At 38.2% G+C, this 22,274-nt stretch overlaps 1 protein-coding gene across 1 annotated transcript; it reads right to left on the reverse strand.

Moving 5' to 3' along the window:
• Positions 1 to 1,504: 1,504 nt before the first annotated feature.
• Positions 1,505 to 21,166, reverse strand: susd1 (sushi domain containing 1). Its single transcript, XM_072433858.1, has 18 exons — positions 20,876 to 21,166; positions 19,906 to 20,046; positions 15,169 to 15,324; positions 13,847 to 13,999; positions 12,947 to 13,126; positions 11,984 to 12,163; positions 10,668 to 10,847; positions 9,503 to 9,682; positions 9,246 to 9,425; positions 8,994 to 9,173; positions 5,165 to 5,332; positions 4,414 to 4,508; positions 4,170 to 4,356; positions 2,343 to 2,436; positions 2,005 to 2,248; positions 1,881 to 1,920; positions 1,605 to 1,698; positions 1,505 to 1,526 (listed from the first exon to the last, which is right to left on the reverse strand). The coding sequence occupies exons 1-18, from the start codon at positions 20,922 to 20,924 to the stop codon at positions 1,505 to 1,507; spliced, it is 2,523 nt and encodes an 840-aa protein (XP_072289959.1). The 5' UTR covers positions 20,925 to 21,166.
• Between the last annotated feature and the right edge of the window lie 1,108 nt (positions 21,167 to 22,274).

The raw sequence follows: 22,274 nt of genomic DNA on the forward strand, positions 1-22,274 counted from the left end.
GTCCTGCAGGGGGTGACACTCATGGTCCAGCATAGATGTGAATCTAGCCAGGACCCTTCTGTCCCCCACCTCCTACACTGAGTCCAGAGCACAGCCCAGGACGGAGCTGGACTTCTTGATGACTCTGTCCAGCCTCTTCCTCTCCCTCTCTGTGATGCTGCTGCTCCAGCAGGCCACACCATACAGCAGTCTGTGTGTACCTGTGAGGTCCAATAAAGCTCCCAAACCCGTCCACGTGTCTCCTCATCATTTCCACCTATCCGAGTATCCATCCTGGCCTTAAAGTAGCGCTCTGGCCGGCCCTCCAGAGCAGTGACAGCTACACACCTGAACCAGCACCATACAGTCCTCACAGTCCAGAGTTAGCTCTCCAACAGTCCCACTTTTTCATTGATACCACTTGGATTGTATAAAAGATATTTATACAGAAAACGCAATATATCTATATTTCTCACAAAGGAATAAAGAGTCACTGAGTGTACTAACTTAGGTTATAATATGTTGGTGGCTGTTGTATTTTAATTGCTCTTTCTGTGGATATTGAATAAACTCAAAGTCATGTTATTACCAGAGACATAAGGTACCTGTAGTTACTGTATAGGTGCAAACAAACCCTCCAGTGATAGGCCATTGGAACATTATGATTATTTAAAAAAAGAGAACAGTATGCTAACAAATATGACTTAATAAATAAGTATTAATAAATCATGAAAAAAACTGACCCAACATAGGCTACAGGGGGCCTCTGAGGGCCCAGTTCTGAACTGCCTGATCCACTGCAGTTATTATCTATGAGCTTGACGTCCTGATGTCCTTCCACATTAACTTGTCCTTCTTTTCTAAAATGTCAAATGGTCATCCTACCCTCACCTGTATGACATCATCACATACACCACCTTCACTAGCATTGGATCTTGAAAAGCTCTGAGTAAATTCACAATAATCATAATTCCTAAATCCTGGGGTGGATTGAGTGCAGTAAGTGGGTGATGGTATGTATTTATTTATTTTTATCTTTATTATTTTTCCCCTTCATCCCTTGTTGGGAAATGGGAGGTTTTTGTCTATAGGAGTTTTTGTTTATAAGAGATCTTCTATTGAGAAAGTTTTTCAAACTTCCTATAAGTTTCTGGTCTTTTCCTCTGTATCTACCTGCGTTGCATCAATGAAATTTCCCCATTGTGTGGACAATAAAGGATTATCTTATCTTATAGACTACCACCTTGTCCTAAGGTGGGTTTTCAGGCATAACATCGAGACTATACACATTCATGTAATTTATTCACTCGCATATCAAATATCATGCATGATTCATGACAGTGGTCAAACAGCAGAAGGCCCCACACAGTGAGCTTATGCATACCTTCTGTGTTCTGTACAATGTAATCTAACTTTCATTATTGAAATTAGACTGACCACATCTATATTATACTTTCAAGGCAATGATGAGACCATTTCAATAAAAACAGTTCAGTACATATTTACATATTTAATATTTGCAAAATCACCAGTGTTTCTTGAATAACCTGGACAAAATGGAAAATGCAGGCTGTAAAATAAAGCATTGACTTATTCTTAATATCTGAAGGTACAAAAGACCATACCTAAAGTAACTGTATCCTCCTAAAAAGGCCAAAGCGACCAGTCCAACCACAGCAGCAGCAGACAGAGACGAGACTGTCAGAACATAGGAGGACCCTGTAGAGACAAATACCTTGTAGTCATATTTATGTTTTGTGAAATATTTGCATCTCTAAACTGATCTGGAGGTATTGAAAATAAGTAAATGCAAACACAATCACAAAATGTGCACCAATGGTTTTGAAAAAATTTAGGGAAGCAAAGAAACAAACAAAAAAACGCAACAACATTAGCCCTACCTTTGACCTTTGCCCACAGGACGCATGAACTTCTGAACTCCTGAGTGAAAGACGTCACATTCACAATCATTCCAGTTTCATTATTCATCATAAAATAGTTGTATTAAATGTATTAAGAACTCACTTTCCTCCACTCGCTAACAGATCGAAGGATGATGTAATAGTCCCTGCCATTCTCCAGGGGCGCGTTCAAGAACCCTCCGTAAAAACGTCCGTCCCCTACAGTAAATGTCATCGTTGTGCCCACGTCTTTCACTTGGATTTGCGCTGTGATGTAGTGTGTGCAGGATTGGTCAGTGGATAATTTGGAAGAGGAGCAGTCGAACACCATTAGACCATCTACGGGAAGCACAAATATTTGGTAGATGCTGCAAAAATGAGAAAACAAGGCAAATGGTTAACTATCCTGATGAATATGAATAGGAATACAAGCATGAATATGTACATTCCTGTATTGTGCACCTTATGGGGTCAAGCGTGCTGGGAGATCTTTGCAAAGTTAAGGTTGGAACAGGAGTCTCAAATTCTCTGTAGTAGACCACAGGGGCTGGAGGCACTGTTCAAGAGAAGTTTCATTTTTTTAGACAAAAATATTTGATAACAATGATAGACTCGCAGATCAGTTAAGTAGTGTTGTAAATAATGACTTTATTATTTTATGCTAAACAGGGAGAAACAGAGACACATGCACATCTCTGCATGTTGTTCTTTAATGTCACGCAAAGGTCAACACCAAGGATGTAACTAGCAAACAATTAGGTAATGTCTAGTTTCACGTTGGAGAGCTCTTCCTGTTGTTGAGAGCATCTGTGGGAAGTCCACATTTGCACAATAAATGTCATTTCTGATAAAATGTTTGCAGAAACTGTTTCCAGAAACTGTGTCATGTGTCTCAAAGACAACAAAACAACACCATATAAAGAGATCAACTGGAGAACGGTCGTTGGATGGAGCCAGTTCATTTTGTCTGTTTGTGTTGTCATGCGCAAGGGGGAGTAGTGAGTTCTTGTTGTTGTTAAGAGATGGACTCTGTGCACGTTAAGGACAGACTGAGCTGATTCAATTTGTAATAGTTTGTAATGTCAGGTTATACATTCTTTTGATCTACTCGACCACATCCTGTCCTGAAAAATGTCACATTTCCAAATTGGAAAATGATTGTGAAATTATGAAAATCCGCACATCTGAAGGTTATCTCTTTATAAGGAGTGAAGCACAGAAGCATAATAACCTTTTATCATGATTATGATTATGATGATGATTATTATTATTATATGCCAACACACTTAAATGCTTGTACTTTCATAATCACAGCTGAGAGAGTAACAGCATCAAAATAGCTGTAATTGCCCGATGTGACCGCCAGAGCTTTATAAAGAAGGAGTTTTAGGCATTGAAGGCATTGACATTTAAGGGGACAAACCTGTTATACCTGATGTTTATGTCACCTAGTGTTATATATGTGTCTCAGATGCCAAGAATTCAAGACATTCCAGCTTCAAAACACTTGAGGAATACTGTTATGTATACTTTTGACTATAGTTTCACACGGTTAATGGACCCCATCAATGAAATTGATGTCTTCTTTTTTAATATACTTTTGTTTGTTTGTTCATAGAGACAAATTGCAAACAGTAGAATCATGACATGGATTGAGAACTCAAAAATAATTGGAACAAAAGGACAAAAGGACAAATGCTGGATATGGGAGGCAATAGAGATCAAGAAACGAGGCACAACAACAATGAACAGAGACAAAGGAGCTTTCATGTTCCCACATCTCATTCTCCAGAGACCACCAGGCGTGTCTGTCAGATCTGTCAGACTGGACACTTCCAGGTAGATCAGCTGATAAGTGACAGCGGTCAGATGACGCTTCTGAGGACGGTGACAGATGCTCATCGAAACATGTCAATGTAACAACATTCTTTTATCTTTAAACGAACAATGAAAAAGTAGGACCCATTGGTGGTGGGGGAGATTTATTTGAATCATTGTATGTGAGTGCGGTTATATTGTTTTAATGTTACAAAACAATTGTTCGATAAAAGTCAGTGACTCACATTTAGTAAGAAAGCTGATGTTTTATAAGCCTTTTGGACATTTTTTGTGTGCAAACCCAGTAGTTATCTGTACACTTTGTCATCCTGTAACAATTATCAACTATACTTTTTATTTTCAATTTTCAACTAAACTCTGGGTTCATTGTGTGGTTACAGCTAATTGCAGAAACTCTGGGCATGAGGCCATTCAGACACAGTACTTTTGTGAGGTGATTTTTATCTGTACCTGTTAAACTTGTGTTGGTGATGACCGTGGCAGTAAATTTGGCAGATGTTGCTGTAACTGAGATGCTATAGTTTGTAGCGGGGAGCAGGTTCAGACAGACATCCACATGATCCACTTTAGAGCTTAAAACACTCTTCCTTTTGTCCAGAAAATTTGTCTGATAATCTCTTGATCCTGTCAGTATGATCTAAAACAAAATATATTAAGTATTCTGCACAAAGAAGCTTGAAAAGTGTTGTTATACCTTGTAAACCTCTGTAGCCTCCTCATACTTCTCTGCTTTCCAGTGAAGGCATCGCTGATTCAGGACTTGTAAATGGTTGATGGGTGGCTTTATTTCTGTGAAAAGGAAAAAGGATTTAGAAAAGGTCGGATTGAAGTTCTTTTTGGTTCATAGTGAAGATGAATAAACACTTTGGGGATAAAGTCAGATGTGCAGGTTCAGATTTTTCTCTTAATCAATCTATTAGCTTTTGGATTACATCTGTTCAATCATATCTATTTTTCCCACAAAGGACTTTAAATCTAAGGAATTTCAAAATGATGAAAAATCATATCTTTACACTATATTAATATTTATGTGGAAGATACAGTACACGTGTTTTCAGCTTTTTTTCTTTCTTTTTTTAACAGTGTAATGTAAATAAGGTATCCTTGTATTCCTTCTTAAAAAATATATATATATATATATCTGTAAAACCAATGTAAATCCCATGTGAAAGTCATATTTTCTGTCATACACTCGAAATAAAGCCAATCAATCAATCAATCAATCAATCAATCAATGATAATATATACATATACATATATAACCACATAGAACAGCTTGCCCAAAAAAGACTCTGTTTCACTAGCGAAATTAGCTGTAGCCTTTAAAACACATTTTTGCATCGTTCACTGTTCAAATTCTAGTTTAGCATTGTGATTTAAAACAAAAGACATTATCTCTAGAATGAGTAAATTGAACCTAACAGGAATCTGAAAATAGACCTCACCGATGCACATGATTGTAGCTTTCTTCCACAGTCCAGAACTGCCGTCACAAGTGGAGATGTTAATGCCTTTCCAACTGTGATAGCCACTCTCACATCTGTGAATCATTACACTGCGGTTGTGCCAAACCACCTCCGCATGGGCAAGATAGGGCTTGGGGCCACACTTAGCTGCAAACACATGTATAACATGTTTCAGAGTGTTGAAAAGACTTATTTCTTCACCATTTCTGTTGAATTTTCTTTCATGATTTAGACATTTTTAGATCGGAATGAATCATTGTATTTCTTACTTAAAGCTGGGGTTCTTGATTTTGAGTTTTTTTTTAATGAGTTTTCCCAGAAAAAGTACATTATATACATTATATAAGCAGCGCTCAAAATGAGACCACTGAGCACTGTCTACACCTAATCATAAAATATTGTATTTCTTGTCCAGCAGGAAGTATGAGCCAAAAGTAGTGCTCTGATTGGATGGTCCATTCCATCTTCACTGAAAAAGCTGTTCTAAAGCCGTGACCTCGTCTGAAAATTAATTCAAAGAGATTGAATACCTACTTCCTCCTTTCTTATTTAAAAATGTACCCCAGATTTAATCTACATTGACGTCAATGAATTTATAATCACAAATTTACTGTAATTTAAACAACATTTTCAGAACCAGATGATTACGCAACAATTTAACACGTTAACATTTATCTCTTTTGTGAGGAATTTTGGTAAATTATTTGGTTCACATATTCAAATCAAAACTAATATGAGTAACACAGTGACACCACACCATCGAATTATTGATATTTAATTGTTGTAAAAAAAAACAAAGCGAAAAAAACAAAACCTTCTGTTGAGCTCAATATAGAATATTTTATTTTTTTGTTTGTTGGGTTGTTTTTATTGTACAGTGTCATGCATTATTTTGATGGCTATACATTCACAGATTAGAGACGTCCCCCATCGTCCAGCAGACACTTCACACCTAAAATCCATCACACTTTGTACCGCGCCATACTGCCTGGGTTAGTGGAGCCGTCCCTTTGGAGGTTAGTGTTTGGGACAGTTAGAGGCGAGCCACAGTCTATCTTTGCTCACAGCAGCGCAGTTAGTGCACACATTAAGCAAATATAAACTGCCACAGCTTAACTCTGCAAAAGTGCACACGAAACATCTTCATTTAACAGGAATAGAGGTTATTCACCTACATTCAACATTCTGATGGAGTGGAAGAACCATTGTGTTTCCACATAAGTAGAGCGAATTGCAAATGCATATTTAGTTCAATTTCAATCTGAGCGTTATATCTGCATATTTGGGTGTCGGTTGCCTTGATTACGGAGCCTCTTAGTTGGGTCCACTAATCCTTCAAAGGTCTGCTTGGTTTAACATGTTGGGTGTTATTTAGCTGTTATCTGACTTTTTCTGTCCTTTCCAAAGTTCAGCAGGTCATTAACACATTAATTGTGCTATGAGACAGATTTACTCCCAAACATAAGGCCTCTCTTTTTTGACTAAATGTTTTGCTGAAGTTGAAAAGAATGAACGCTGAAGTCTTGCAAAACTTGCAATGTTAGACAAACATAAATCATCCCTGGGTTTCGTCGGTTGTCGGATGACGGCGCCTCAGGCTTCTGGAATAAGCTGGATAAGGCAGTAACCAACGTCCAGTTCTAGCAGCCAATTCTACTAAAGAACAGTGGCTCTATCAAATGAACGTAAAGAACTCATAGAAACTAAAGGGCCCTTTTCACTAAACCGACCGCCTAGTTCCGGTTGCCTTAAAAATGCATTCATTCCTTTTTTGGGAATTAGCAGAGTCTCGCTAAAATAAATCAATAATTAACACACAGCAGAGAGCGAGTTACAGATGTCCTTTACGTACCATGTAAAGACTTCACCTCCGGAAATCATTATATTCATAAAAGTAAGTGTTTTGTCTCCAGCCTAATGCTAACATACAATAAATGTAATCAATAATGTTGAAATGACACAAACCTGTTCACAAAACCATTCGACTTTATCAAGTGCATCTCGCATGCCTTTAGCTTTGAGACAAAAACACTTAGTCTTTTATAACCTTATTGGTTTCCTCCGGTGACACATTCACATGGCACTTCACAGCCTTAACATGCTGCTCGTGATTATCCATCTGTAACTGTCCATGTAACTCTCCACCCTGAGATCTTTTTATTTGAGCAAGACTCGTCTCATTCCCATAAAGCAGGTGCTCAACTGTTTCAGCCATGACCCCCAAAATAACAACCACCCGTATGAAAAGTATGCTTCCCCAAAGTAATAGTGTAGACTCATGTATTTATACGTCATAAGGCGCTGGTACAGCTGGATTTGAGCGTTTTTCGTTGCGTTCGTTGTGTTGTTGTGACGTGAGCTAGCTCCGAGCGAGCCCCCCCCCGCGCCCTCCGGCCGCGCTAAAGTACGGCGTGTCGTCGGTACACGTTTATATACACGTTTATATGAAAGAGGAACTTCACGAACGATCGGGACACGCACTGGAATCGCTTTAAATTAACTTGTTTTGACTTTATTCGGCTGGATTGAGTGTTTTCGTCGTGTCATTGCGATGTGTTTTGGTTCTGAGCTCCGCCGCCCCCGGCTCCGGCCCCGCCCCCCGGCTCCGGCCCCGCCCCCCGGCCGGCGCCGTACCGCGTTTCCACAAAGGAGGAACTCATGAAACTGCGGAGAACGGTCGTCTTACCCGGAGATCGTCACGTTATCCCGTCGCAATACTGACCTAACCTAATACTGATGTGCAATTCTGTCATATGTGCAATTGCTGTTGGAATTCATGTGCAATTCATGTGCAATTACTGTGAAATTCATGTGCAATTCATGTGCAATTACTGTGAAATTCATGTGCAATTCATGTGCAATTACTGTGAAATTCATGTGCAATCTATGTGCTGTCGTGACACATATTCATGTGCAATTACTGTCGGCATCACATGCAATGGTATTTATTTATTTATTTGTCTATGGGAGTTTTTATTTATTTATAGGAGATCTTCTACTGAAAGTGTTTTTTCAAACTCCTATAAGTATCTACCTGCGTTGCACCAATGAAATTTCCCCATGTGGGACAATAAAGGAATATCTTATCTTATCTTATCTTATAATGTTTGATTACAGTTTTTACATTTAGACCTAGAGAAATTACTTTGGTTGACAAACACTGCATTTGAAGGTTGTCAAGCCTTGTTTAAGACTTTTGTACACATTTAGCTTTATATCATCTAGGGACCCCAGGTTGAGAACCACTGGCATAAAGAATAAATGGAATGTGGAAGACTTTTACAGCAACTGTAACTAGCCGGGCGCGATTGTGAAAAGAACCTCTTGGCAGCTAGACTAGAATCATAATTTTGTAATAAATATATTGATGAATCAACTTTTTTGTCTCTGCACTTTATCTTATGCTCATGTTCTACCAAACTAATGTGAAAATACATTTTTGGTTATAAATATTTTTGTATTATATATGTCTCTGTGTTGGCCCTGCGATAAGTTGGCCACTGTCCAGGGTGTACCCCGCCTAAGGCCCGAAGTCACTGGGATAGGCTCCAGTCACCCACGACCCCAAAAGGGAACAAGCGATAGAAAATGGATGGATGGATGGATATATTTTGTATATATTTTCCATTTTTTGTATGAATAATCATCAATGGTTGTGTCCATAATATGTAGTGAGTGACACATAAACACAATTTAATTTAACTGCATAAAATGTTCTGTTTGTTCAAATAATTTGGTTTATCTCGTATACTGGTGCGTATTGTAAATCACACTAAGACATTTGAACAGTACTTTATGATAATACAACCTTCACATATTAGTTCAGTGTCCTCCCAAACTCCATTGTCCCCACACACTGAGACAGTATTCAGACTGTGGGTGTAATACCCTTCTTTGCATTCATAGTGAACGACACTTCCAACACGCATTGTTCCGTCCCACAGCGTTTTAGCAAAGGCTTTGTCCATGGGCTTCCCACATTGTATTTCTATAGAAAAAATGGACAAGAAATGATTCAGGACTTTTCCACAATATTCGAGCATTATTGAGCTATAATCACCTTGGCAGACAACAGATGATTTCTCCCACTGGCCATTTTCCAAACACAAAGACAGACTCTTATTCCCAAAGCTTCGATAGCCAAAGCTACATTGATAAATAACTGTAGATCCAAAAGTGGCCTGTCCATCCCATAACATTTTTGAGTTAGGGACAAGATGGGGAAGGCCACAGTTAATTTCTGTTGCAATAAAAACAAATCACAACATCATGCATAAAACTGAATGTCAGGGTTTTAATGTAGTGATTTGAAATTACCTTTACACAAGATTGTTGCCTTAGTCCAATAACCATTAATTGTACATTTAGATATAGTAGTGCCCTTGAGGTAAAGAAATCCAGGTTTGCAAAAGTAAGCAACAGCGCTCCCTGGAGTTGAGCTGCTGTTCCACATTCGGCCAGTGTGGGGCAGCAAAGGGGGGTCACTGCACAAAATCTCTGAGACAAAATAGTGTAATACGCAAGGTGAAAATAGTTTTTATATGAATATGTATTTGGGCCATACAGAAGCGTAGAGCTGCCAATGGTGCTTAAATAAAATCAGCCAGTATCACTTTCAGTTTCAGAGAGAAACACCAAGGCCTCAGAGAGGAGCTGGAGAAGGCCTGGAGCCTGAAGACATCGGTGGTGCCCGTAGTGATCGGAGCACTTGGGGCAGTGACCCCTAAACTGGAGGAATGGCTTGAGCAAATCCCAGGAAAAATATCAGAAATCTCGGTCTAGAAAAGTGTAGTGCTGGGAACAGCAAAGATACTGCGCTGAACCCTCAAGCTCCCAGGCCTCTGGTAGAGGACCCGCTTGAAGGGGGATGAATAGAGACCTCTTGTTTTTTTTGTTTGTTTTTATATGCACACACACACACACACACACAAACACACACACACACACACCTCCTTCCTTTGACAGCATACATTACACACACATTCTCACTGCCTCTGAGATTGACTGGTAGATCGCGATCGACGTATTGGTCACCCCTGGTCTAGACCAATGTTAGTTTGTGTCATATTTGTGAAAGCTCAACACAACAAACTGATTCCTTCTCCAGCCCTAAGCATCTGCTGCACTGGGCTGTGAGATCCGGACAGAAATAAAACATGAAGCAAATATATGAGAAACAAAAGTAGCATTTTTCTCCACCGCAACTTTGCTTGTTTTATATGACATGTTAATTAGTGCCAGTTATTGTAATATTATTGTTAATTCTTCTTCTCAGCCATTTACACAGTCAACAAAATTCCATCTAATTGCAAAATACTACAATAGTTTGGCTGATGGCTACAATTCATTGTGTAATCATTATGTGCACGTGTGCTTTCAGGTACAAGCCAAGAATAAGTGTTCTAGATGTCTATTGCAATAATGATACCTCACTTAACGCCATGCAAAATCAAAGTATTGTTCAAATTACTGCTCAAATTACCTTTGCATGACATAGTTGGTTGTGTCCATTCACCGTTTTCATTACAAACCGATGAGTTTCGACCTCCATTGTCAGAAAAGCCGTATTTACAGCGATACTGGGCAGCGCTTCCAGGAGTCCGTTTTCCATCCCACACTTGAACCGTGTTCTCAACTAAAGGGATATTTCCACACAGAATCTCTACAGAACCAAAACAGTGTCAGTGTTCAAATCCAGAGTCACTAATGTTATGGTGTTTGGCCTACAGCCCTGGAAAGATAAGCAAATGATAATAATAATCACTAGATGTCTTTAATGGACTGGTAACATCCAAGTCTACTGAGCTCTCACCTCATCCCACGGTCTTCTGCATTTTAGTAAAAGTAACTCTAATTCCCTATAAGTCACTTGCTTGCTTATTCAGGTTTAGTTGTTTACTTTAGACTTTGTAAAGACATAATGATAATAATACATTAGTTGGTTTGCTTGAGTTCCACATTCATTTTTATTTATTTCCCCCCAATGACATCATATTTTTCAAGTGTTTACTGTCTTTTGAAGTGATCTACATTAGTGTAACTCTAAATGTAGTGCCGCTGTAGTGCTGCAGCCCCTGTTGTTCAAACTGCCAAAGAGGGAAATAGCTATTTGAATCAGCCTAATGTTCAAAGCTCTCACAACACCCTTTCAGACAGCTTTTTTCAAATGCAGCAGCAGCAGCAGCAGGCTGGACCACAAATGCACTCAGCCCTTCATCTCATGTGTAATACCTTGACCTGAAGGTATTTCAGAGAGGTCTACATTTGTTGAGAAGTACAGCTTTTATGATACACTAGTTTGCAAGAGAAAAGTTGGTAATGTCTCAGGACTGCATATAATGATAATTTTAGTTGTCAACTAGTCTTCTTTGTTGTTCATTTTAATTGATATTCAGAGACTCCTTAAATACAACCAAATAAATGTAGAGATAAGGTGATTGAAGACTTTTGGATAGAGAATATTTACAAATTTACTATTACTACTAGTACTATTGATGAAAGTCAGGAATAGGTTATCCCTATTTGAGATTTTAATTTATGTCGCTGTCTTTGTTATAAAAGGTCTTTTTGTATGTGTTTTAGAATCTGCATTGTCCAGATTATGAAAATCCAATGATTTTTTTAAAGTCTACTAGTCAGTCAATTATTAACGCTATTAAATGAGATTCTGATGACTTATTTTCCACATATTATCCAGGTACGTGGTGTGAAATGTTACGAGCCACTTAACTTTTTAAAAACAATTCAATTATTTCCTGATCTTTTTTTCCTTCCAGAGCTGTAGGCGTCTGTAGATACCTCGGCAGACGACAGGTGGGACGTCCCAGTGTCCAGTAGCGTTACAGTAAAACACATCCCTCATCTCCACATTTCGATATCCAGAGTTACAGCGATAAACCACGTGCGATCCCATTTCGGAGCCACTGGCCCAGACCGTTTGTGAGTAAAGCCGGACAGGAGGCGGGCCGCAGTCCACCTCTGAGGCCAAAACACAAAATCTGTCCAGTCAAGATCTCAGGACAGGCGGAAGTTTCGTAGTTATTGGTTGTTATTGAAAAACCATAAAGTGTGTGTGAGGCCTCAGTTATTTTATCACTTGGTTTACGGATCCGCTGCACTTAGATTATTGATTTATACAATATAAATAAAATAAATTATTATCATTTTTTTTTAATAGTGTACCGCCGACAAAGCAAAATAGCATTAAATTAAATGTAAAAAGCGGTATTAAGTCAAAAGACAAGAGCGCGTGAAGCCATTTCTCGCCAAACTCCTGCGGAAGTCTGTGACGGAGCTGCTCCTGCTGCTGTGACGGGCGCGCGCGCTCTCCCCGGGACCGCACGCTCGTCTCTCTGTCTGCTGTGCACCTTTATTTCGCATATACACATTTTAAACCTGTTTACCACATTTTCTTCAGCGCGTTTTGCCGTGACTGGGTGGGTGGGGGAGGGTGCACACTTAAGCGTCAGTTCTGTCCGTCTAAAACACGCTGCCCCTCTCCTCCCGTGGTGCGTTTTGGGCAAATCCGGAAGAAAACATCTTTTGAAAGTGAAATTATATTTGTATTTATACATGGAAAAAAATCCAATCATGTAATTTAGAGGCGTATATGTTTTGTTTTAGTTTATAATTTATGCTTGGCGAAAAATCTTGGGCAATTGTACAGTTTTGGCTTCATTTGTCTTGTTAGTTAAAAGCATTGAACACCACCAAAAGCCAGCATAATAAACTGTAAGGTTAAAACTATGCTCTTGTTGTTACCTTCACAGACTGTAGAGAGCGCTGTCCACCGTCCACTTGCTTCACAAACAGAAGAGTTTCCTCCTCTTCTCCAAACAAAGCCCACATCACATTTAAAGTTGGCCACACCTCCGAAAGTGTGTTTTGTGACAGAGACTAGCACTGTGTCCTCAGGATAAACAGGCAGCCCACAATCAACAACTAGAGAAAGATACGCAAACTACAGTTAAAGCATTTAACATAAGCAATGCAGGAAATGTGCGAGGTGAAATGAATAGTTGAATGGACCTGAACATTTATACTTTACGACGGAGTATAAGGGCCAACCAATCGTAATACTTAGCTATTTGTTATGTGAGAGGAGATAGAGAGGCTGAATGTCTGGCTCCTGTGGAGGTCTTAAAGTGCATAAGACATTTCTCTCTTTATTTGTAATTGTTACTTTGTTCGGTGAGAAGGGACCTGTGGTGGTTATTTAACATAGTTTCACATCAGTAAGTTGCAGTTTGTCAAGAAAATGTTTGAAATAAAAGTTTAAAATTACAGGAAGTAGAGCTGAGTGTAAAAGAGAATCCTTCTATGATGTTATCAATAAGCAACATTTCATCCAAAATGCAGAAGCAATTTTTGTGCAATGGACATATTTGTCTGACTGACAATCATTTAACAAGATATAGGTGTTATCACTTTATTATGTGTCAAACTTTTGTGTCATTTATATGGATTATGGCCCAGGTTTAGAATATGGTTGCTAGGCAACAGTTGTGGAATTACGTCTGCCTGTGGGTGCATTTGAGATATTGACCTGTGCAAATCTGGGGTAAATCAACGTGGATAGATTTGTGTCCGACTGTGCCCTGCTTGGCTTTGATGTCAAAAATGATTCATAAATGCATGGATTTCATCCAGTGGTTGTTATACCTTGGCATGAAGCCGTGTCTCTGTGTGGATGAAAGGGCTCTGCTCCCTTATTGACTCTGTATCCCATTTGACAGCGACAGTCAAAACTGCCCTCCATGTTCTGACACACAGCTCCCTCTCCACACACGTCATCGATCTGGCACTCATCCATGTCTGGAAAAGAAAAACATATTATTAGGTACTGATTCTTTTAAAGTGTAACTTATTTCTTATTATTGTTACTTATTACTTAAGTGTGAGGAGATTGAATGAGATGTACCTAAATACAAAAAACAAAAATATGTATTCAGACAAACGCGACAGATTGGACTGCACTTTCCAGTAAAACACAGGAATATGAATATATTTAAGATATTACTAAACATTTTGCAAATTTTCTCCAGTTTGGCAGTTTGAAAACAAACATAAAACATTACGAAAATAATGTTTTGTTGTTGTTGTTGTGTTACTTTTAATGGTGGTTCGCTGCCAACAGAAAAGGTGGATTCACCGCCAACTACTGTAGTTGTACGTCTTTAACGTATGTGTTTTACGCTATACAGTCAGAAATAAATAAAAATAAATAATAATAAAAAATGAGAGAGAGAGAGAGAGAGAAAGAAAGAGAAAGAAGGAGAGAAAGAGAGCCCCCTTATTCAGAAAATAATGTAAGTTGTGTGTCTCTGTCTCTTCCTTTTTGATGACATCACAGAATGATTCTAGCACTCGGCTCTACTTCCTGTATCCCTCTTTCTCTCTCTCTCTCCTTCTCTCATTTTTTTTCCTTACGGTATAGCGTAAAACACATACTTTGAAGACGTACAACTACAGTAGGTGGTGGTAAATGCACCTTTACAGTTGGCTGCCAACTGCCATCAAATGTAGTACAACAACTTTTATCTTGTTAGTTTTTCTTCACAAACTGCGACTCACTATCCATCCAGTACTTGGTGGTACTTGATCACACAATTTAGGCTTTGAATTAGTGAGAAAAACTGAATGTTCACTTCTCTCATCAAATAAATGCATAGCAAACAGTGAAACAAACTTTTTTTTTAAAATTCTGTCACATTTTTACACTATAATTTAATGTGCCAGTGAAGTTATGTATATAAAAACACTACAGCAACACCATGTTTAGTTGTAGTTTTTCATTTGTTAAAGTACACATTAACACTTAGGACAAATTTAGTTCCGGCATTATCTATAAGTGCCCTAATTATAGGTCCAAAGTGAAGCTCCAGCGTTTGGCTTGTTAGGTAGTTGTTATTATTGTTATTATCACAGGCAAAGCATATGATTCACGCTTTGGTATGTTATTGAGTGATTGTGCTGTGACTCACCCTGGCAGTTTGTCCCGTCGTTGGGGATGAAGGTGGCCATGTTGTTGGACGGCCTGTATCCGGACAAACAGGTGCAGTAGAAGCTCCCGTAAGTGTTGTGGCAGGTCGTGTGCTGCCCGCAAATCTTCACTGACCCTATCTGACACTCGTCTTTGTCTGAAATAAATAAAGAGGTTTTGATGCGTTACCATGGTGATAAAGGATGATGAGATGATAGAAGGTAACATAGGACATGAAGGTATGAATATGGCAAAGAAAGAGGACAATGTGATTCACGGTGAGGGAAAGTACAAAGTACAAAAGTAAAAGCGTTGTACATAATATTATGGTCAGTTTCACTATTTACAGAAAGAACAATTGTTACTCTCAATACCAAATCGTTTGCTTAAGAAGTCAGCAGAGGTTAATAATCTTAAAATACATCTCTTTTGTTTTGATGCAATTGGAAGTTTGAAAAAATGTGATCTCTATCCAGAAAAAGAAAAAAAATATATTTCGGGAAGATAGGAATGGATAAAGTAAATGAAAATATATCGAATAAAACAGTTGGATAATATAGTGTCAGAAAGATTATAATCATTCAGCACAAGTGATGGAAGTTTGAATAAACTTTATTTTGGTAAAAATGTCTAGCTATCAATATCACAGCGTGAGGTATTGCATAACAAATTATATTGTATTGATTTTCATCAGTTATGTTGAATTTAGAGCTTATGTTTTGAAAAGGTAAAATATTTCTATAAAACAGTATTATCTAATAAATGTAATACCGACCATATTCCATTTTCTAGCCAGTTTTGTAAAAATATGGCTCTTTTATCTAGTATATATCTACAGTTCCATATTTTGGGTTTTGTGGGGACTGAAATTGTATTTGTAAACCATTTTCCAATAGAGTAATACTTGTTGATGAAATGGGGACAGTTTTGGGGGAGCTTTTTTTAGGTGTGAGTCGCATCTGAGTAAAAAGTCATCACCTCCAAATTGAATAAATATTTCATTAGGAATATGTTTGTTGGTTTATAAATTTCCTCAACCAATTTGTTTTTATGGTACCATTAAGACATTTGAAATCTATTGCCTCATATTCTTGTATCGTGGTTTTAGTGTAATGAGTTTTCCCTTTCCAGATGTAGTTAAAATGTGATGAAAAGCTTTAAATCGAGAGATGCATTCCATTTTTGAAAGAAATGTGCAACCAATGATAGAAATATCCCTCTTAGACCAAGAGTTTAGGTGATTTCACTAAATTATTTCCAATATTCAGTTTATTTAGTTGGTCCACATCTTTATTAATGTGCATGCCCAGATACTTAACAGTATTTCAACAGGAGTATTTATTTATTTATTTTCATTTATTGTGGTTTGGTTAAAAAACAAAATGGGTAATTATGAAAAGGTAACCCTGCGACGGGCTGGCCCCTGTCCAGGGTGTGCCCCGCCTAAGGCCCAAAGTCACTGGGATAGGCTCCAGTCACCTGCGACCCCGAACGGGTACAAGAGGTAGAAAATGAATGAATGATGAATGTTGAATGATGAATGGCTGACAGGTCAAGGATTGGAAATAGCTCGCACAGATTTGATGTTAAACCAGATGCTTTTGAAAAGGAGGATTTTGGGGAGTTGTTCACCGTTTGTAGTAAATATAATGGCTAATAATGAACTTTTCAATGAGAATAAATACTTCCAAAGGGAAGTACCTTGAGGTAATATTACTTATTGGTATCTTATTAATTTAACAATATTAAAAACATATTTCACCAAATCCAAAAAAGTCTTAAGTCTGTTAAATCATGTTGAAAGCTTTAAAAGAAATCTAAAAATAGGATGAAACCTTTATCTTCTATTAGATGATTGTTGTCCATTAAGTCAAAGATGAGTCTGATGTTGTTGTGTATTGAACATCCTTTGATAAACCCTGATTCTGTGTCTGAAATTATATCAGTCTATTTGCAAATAATGAGTCATTTTACTGTCGTTGTTGAGCAAAGTAATTGGTCGGTGAGTGTCAATTACGTTCGGGTCTTTGCTTAGTATAGGAATATTTATGGAATATTGAATCTTTCAGATCGAAGTTGCTTGTCAGGCCATCTGTGCCTGGAGACTGACGGTATGTAGACTCAAAGAGAGCTTCTGCATCAGTGTGTGGATATGAGGAGGAGTATAGCCTGCTATAGAAAATATGAACGTAATTTGAGATCTTTACATCATCAGCACATTCCTGTTTGTCAATTATCAGTGTCTTTATTGTATTTTGTTCTTGTCTCCTCTTTTCTAGTCTGCAAAAATATGCTGAACTTCTTTCTCTCTCCTCTATCCACTTTGCCCTTTAGCCGATATGCTCCCTTGGCCTTATACATTGTGTCCAGTAAAGAGTGCAATAGGATTAGCTTTTGTTTATCATCATCACTTAAAGGTCCCATAACATGCAAAATCAACTTTTCAGAGCTTTTAACCTTCTTACATTGCTATTTGTGCTTCATATATGTACCCAGAGTGTTTTTTTGATTGATTCCCGCAGTGTTTAGCTATATTACAGACTGTCGCCTTTCCTCGAATCTCCAAACTGACGGGGGTGTTCACACGACCGCGTCATAATCACAGGCACGCGTCATCATCCCCCCTCACCTCATCGCTCTTCGCAAGGGTGGGGGCGAATATCAAACCAAGCCGTTTGCATTTCCGGGTTGGTGAGGGGTCCAAGGTCTGGGTGATATTTCTTAACTATTATGTTAAGGGTGTTGCACAATCCTTATTATTATCAATTATACACTTAGGATAGACTACGAAACGTGAAAAAAAGCATGTTATGGCACCTTTAATAAAGTTATAACAGATATAATTTTCTATTTCCTTTTATTTGTTGGCTCAGTTGATTGATTTACTATATGAGCTAGAAATTTGATGTATTTTATGATTAAGATATTCCCATTTATTTATATCGTTTTATAATGAGGCATTGTTAGTTACACCCCGAATTGTTCTTTTTACATATTGACAAAATGTTTCATGGTTTAAAAGGTTAGATTTAAATTTCCAATAGCCCTAGCTTGGCAGTTTTTTTAAGTTTCAAATTTGACTTCCTGGTTGTAAATAATGACCACACTTAAGCTGAGTTCACACCACTGCGTCCAAACTCGCGCCGGAACGCCCGAAAAACGCTCAAAACGCGCTGGACCCCTAAGACTTTGAATGTAAACTGGACGCTGAACGGGCCTTGAGAAATTCTGTTCTTGTTTCCTAGCAACCATATCACCAAATAAAGTCAAGACTGGGAAATCATACAAAACGCTCTTACGCACATTAAGCAACATTTTTAGGTATCTGTACTTTATTTAAAGTCCATGTGACACATTAGTCTATATTTGTATGTCACTTCCTGGTTTGATGTTTCCAGCAAACATGACATAGTTAGAGGTAACTCCACAACTGTTACTTAACATCCAGACTGTAAATACATTTAAATCATACAACAGTTATGATGTGACAAATAATTACACCTGCCAATGTATTTATTTTCTTAAATGATTGTTCAAACTGTCATAAAAAGGTATACGTTGGGTGCAATTTTTCTTGTCACTTTTGATAGAATGGCGCTTTTCGATGACATCACAGAGGTGGAGGTATTCTGTTGTAGAAGTCTAAAGAGCGAAGAAGTCTAAAGAGCGAAGAAGTCTAAAGAATAAAGTCTAAGATGTACAATTACAATAGAAGGCGGTAATGTAACACTTGGATACAACCGCCATTAAACACAAAAGAAGAAGAAGCTCTACTTCCTGTTATTCACATCTTTTGTGAATAATCACAAACTTTAACGATCTACAACATCATAATTAGAGAACTTCTCATATGTATTTTAAGTAGTTTTTACAGTGAATTACTTACTTCCAAATGAAAAGTACTTTACATTTTATGCACATAAAATTAAGTAGAAAAATTAGGACATTGATTTGAATTGACCTTTTTTGACCAAATAGCCGCACAAATATTCATCAAAATCACCACATTTAATCCTTTAACAGTTCTCCAAATCTGTGTGAAATACCTTTTACACACACAAATACATGTTTAAACAAGTACTTTGACTTGAGTAATTTGCACGTGTATCAAATTGAGTTCTCCTTCCACCACGTCTTAGCAACCAAAAGTAAAAGACGAACAAGATCTTTGAACGTGTGCCTAAGATTGAACATCAACTGAGGGTAACAAAGCTTATAATGGTTTGCTGTTTGAACAAACAAGTCATTTCAGAATGGGCTGTTCTTGGCCGTTTTTGAAATTGTGTTGATGAAAACTGAGCACTGACCTGAAACAGTGCTGATACAGAGGGGAGCGGTGAGGCTGAACCAGGTCGCAATCGGCAAAAGCACAAGCTCAAAGACACTAAAACGCTTAAACTGCACATTAAAACGCACAGTGGTCATTTTCTACAACATTAGTATGATTTTTCTTTTTGTGCCAATTTATTGCTGATTTATTAAACAACAAGGTCATATCTAATGCAGCTTAATAGTTCAATACCAAAATCCATACACTGTTCTTTCTCTGTGCAAACACAATCAAATGTTTGCCTCCTACACTTTAAAAAACAACTTTACATGCAGATTTATGCAATTGTTCTGATGTCCGGAACTGCTTGTCACTCCAAAACGTCAACATCCCCTGCTGCTCCTGTCTTTACCTCAATGCAACTGCCCTTAAAATAAAACATCTCACCACCTTTCTCCCTGTTTTTACCTTGACAGAATGTGCGTCCGTTGCCCACAAAGCCGTACTTGCAGTTGCAGACTTTGCCCGATCCGTCTGTTTTGTCGTCGCACGTGGCGTTGGCGTGGCACGAGGAGCACACGTCCAGAGAGTGACCAGGAGTCTGCATCACTGAAACATGGGGGAGTTTTATTCAGAAACGGTCATCAGTCATCACTATCTACTGGCAGCAGAAGTAGGGGACCGTGGGGAAAAAAAAGCCAGCCATCAAACACCGTGCTTTGGCATGCTAATGTACGTCTGCAGTGATGAATGTGAGTAGACAGCAGAAATGCTCAGAACTGTTGAAGATTTATGGACATAAAACAGCACAGGAGACCAAATTCTACCTTTGACATCACAAGCTGGGTAAATTTGAAACGGAGGAATGACGCTAACTATAACCAGATACCCGTATTTTTTTGTTGGCTCAAAGAGTCAATTTCGCATATGTGTCCTTCAAGCCTGGGTGTACTTTGTTGTCCCCAGAGGAATATTTGTCCTCTGATCTTATAATGCTGTTGGGGCCCCAAGTCAGGAGCAGTGAATGAGTGCAATGCAGAACGCATCTCCAGATCCTGATCGTTGGGGCTTTTGTGTAGGTTTAATTTAGGTTAATGGGGGACAATAGCCTAAAACACAGAGGAAATTCACAGAGAAATGAGGAGAACATGCAAACTCCACACAGAAAGGCCCAACGTATCCTGTGACTCCAACCACCATCTGGCTGTGAGATGAGTGTGCAAGCTACAGTAAAAGTAGCCAAATACGTTACTTTTTTTCTAAGTAACAAACTACTAAAATCAAGGGATGCTATTATAATAGTATGTATTTTGATATAGCACTTATGAAAGATGTGGTAGTAAAATCTGCCAAAACTTTGCAACTATAATTTATAACAGCTCTTCTTGTGCGTGTCTGAACCTAATGTGTCACTACATGGTTAAAGTCAAAATCTCACCTGCCATGACCGACAGCACAAATACCACAGCTCCCGTTTTGGACTTCATTCTTTTTGTCTTTTCCTTCTCAGAGTCCACACTTCACTTCTTCTGCTCCTCCGGCTCTGCTCACTCTGCTCTCCTTCAGTCTCATGTTGAGTTTGATACACAATTTCGGACGTGGCCTTTTTCTCAATAGCATCAGTGGTAGTGGTGATAATATCCGGTGGTTTCTGTGGTTTTCTGCATTGACACGTTCAGTTATACGTCACACTGGTCATAGTAAGAGCTGTGGCTGCTGATAAAAGCTATTTTTGGCCCACTGACCTCCCCTTTGTCTAATGAGGAACATCAGGTCTAAACTTATACAATCGCACAGTACAAAATGATAACCACGATTGTAAATATCTAAGACATGAATGTTTTTCTGATGAAGCCATATGTTCTCTTTTATTGCCATTCATTTCTATGACATCAACATATTTATTAAACAATAGAGAACTCTATTGTTTTGTTCAGGAGTTGCAACACGTATTCACTCATAACATGTTTTGTTTTGTTTAATTGAATATTAATTTGCCATTGAATTCAATGTTTGCAATATAAGCTTTCGCTCTGCTATTGTTTGATGACATTGGCAACATGTGCAGATGAACCTTTTGAAACCTAATTAGAGGCATATTAGGTCTAAACAAACTACTTTACTGGTGGTCAAAGTGAATTCCCCTAAAAGCAGAACCTTACTTTATGGCAGTGTTGTTAAAGTCATAGTTGTGTGGCCCATGTGGCCTCTTGTGTTGTCTTGGGTCTTGGGTCTGGCAGTTGTCCGGGGGACAGAGATAAGAGTTTATCTCCATGTCCAGAGTGGGCTCAATGTCACTCATTACAACAAGCATCACACACATGCTGCATTCTTAAAAATATGTCTTATACAGCGATTACACCTAAATAACATGTAAGCCTAATAAGACACATTATTTTATCAATTTAAAAAATCCCTCCTTTCTCTCCCTCCGCCTTCACCTAGCCGTGGCAAATCATTATGCCTCCAAATGAAGGAAACATTTTCAAATACAGGGGTAAATGTAGATTATTATTTGTTAGCCGACCCAAAGTAATTTATCTGGGTCTTCTAATATATATATATATATATATATATATATATATATATATATATATATACATACATATATTTGGAAGATGGGTCATGGGCATAGAGAATTTTCATAGTGGGGTATCAGATGTATTTAAATCTCTCAAAATAGTTCCCATCTCTTACAAACCCTTTAGCGCGTTAATATTCACATGCATTCATCTTAGGCACATGACAGTGAAGTGAAATTGAAGTGGATCATGCAAGCGCAGCCAATCAGAGCGCTGCTTTAAGCTCCTACTTCCGGGTTGACAAGGAATAAAATA

This window comes from Eucyclogobius newberryi, unplaced genomic scaffold, assembly GCF_026437365.1.
Source record: "Eucyclogobius newberryi isolate DKJ021-1_F unplaced genomic scaffold, fEucNew1.0.hap1 SCAF_6, whole genome shotgun sequence".
In the NCBI taxonomy this organism is placed as follows: Eukaryota; Metazoa; Chordata; class Actinopteri; order Gobiiformes; family Gobiidae; genus Eucyclogobius; species Eucyclogobius newberryi.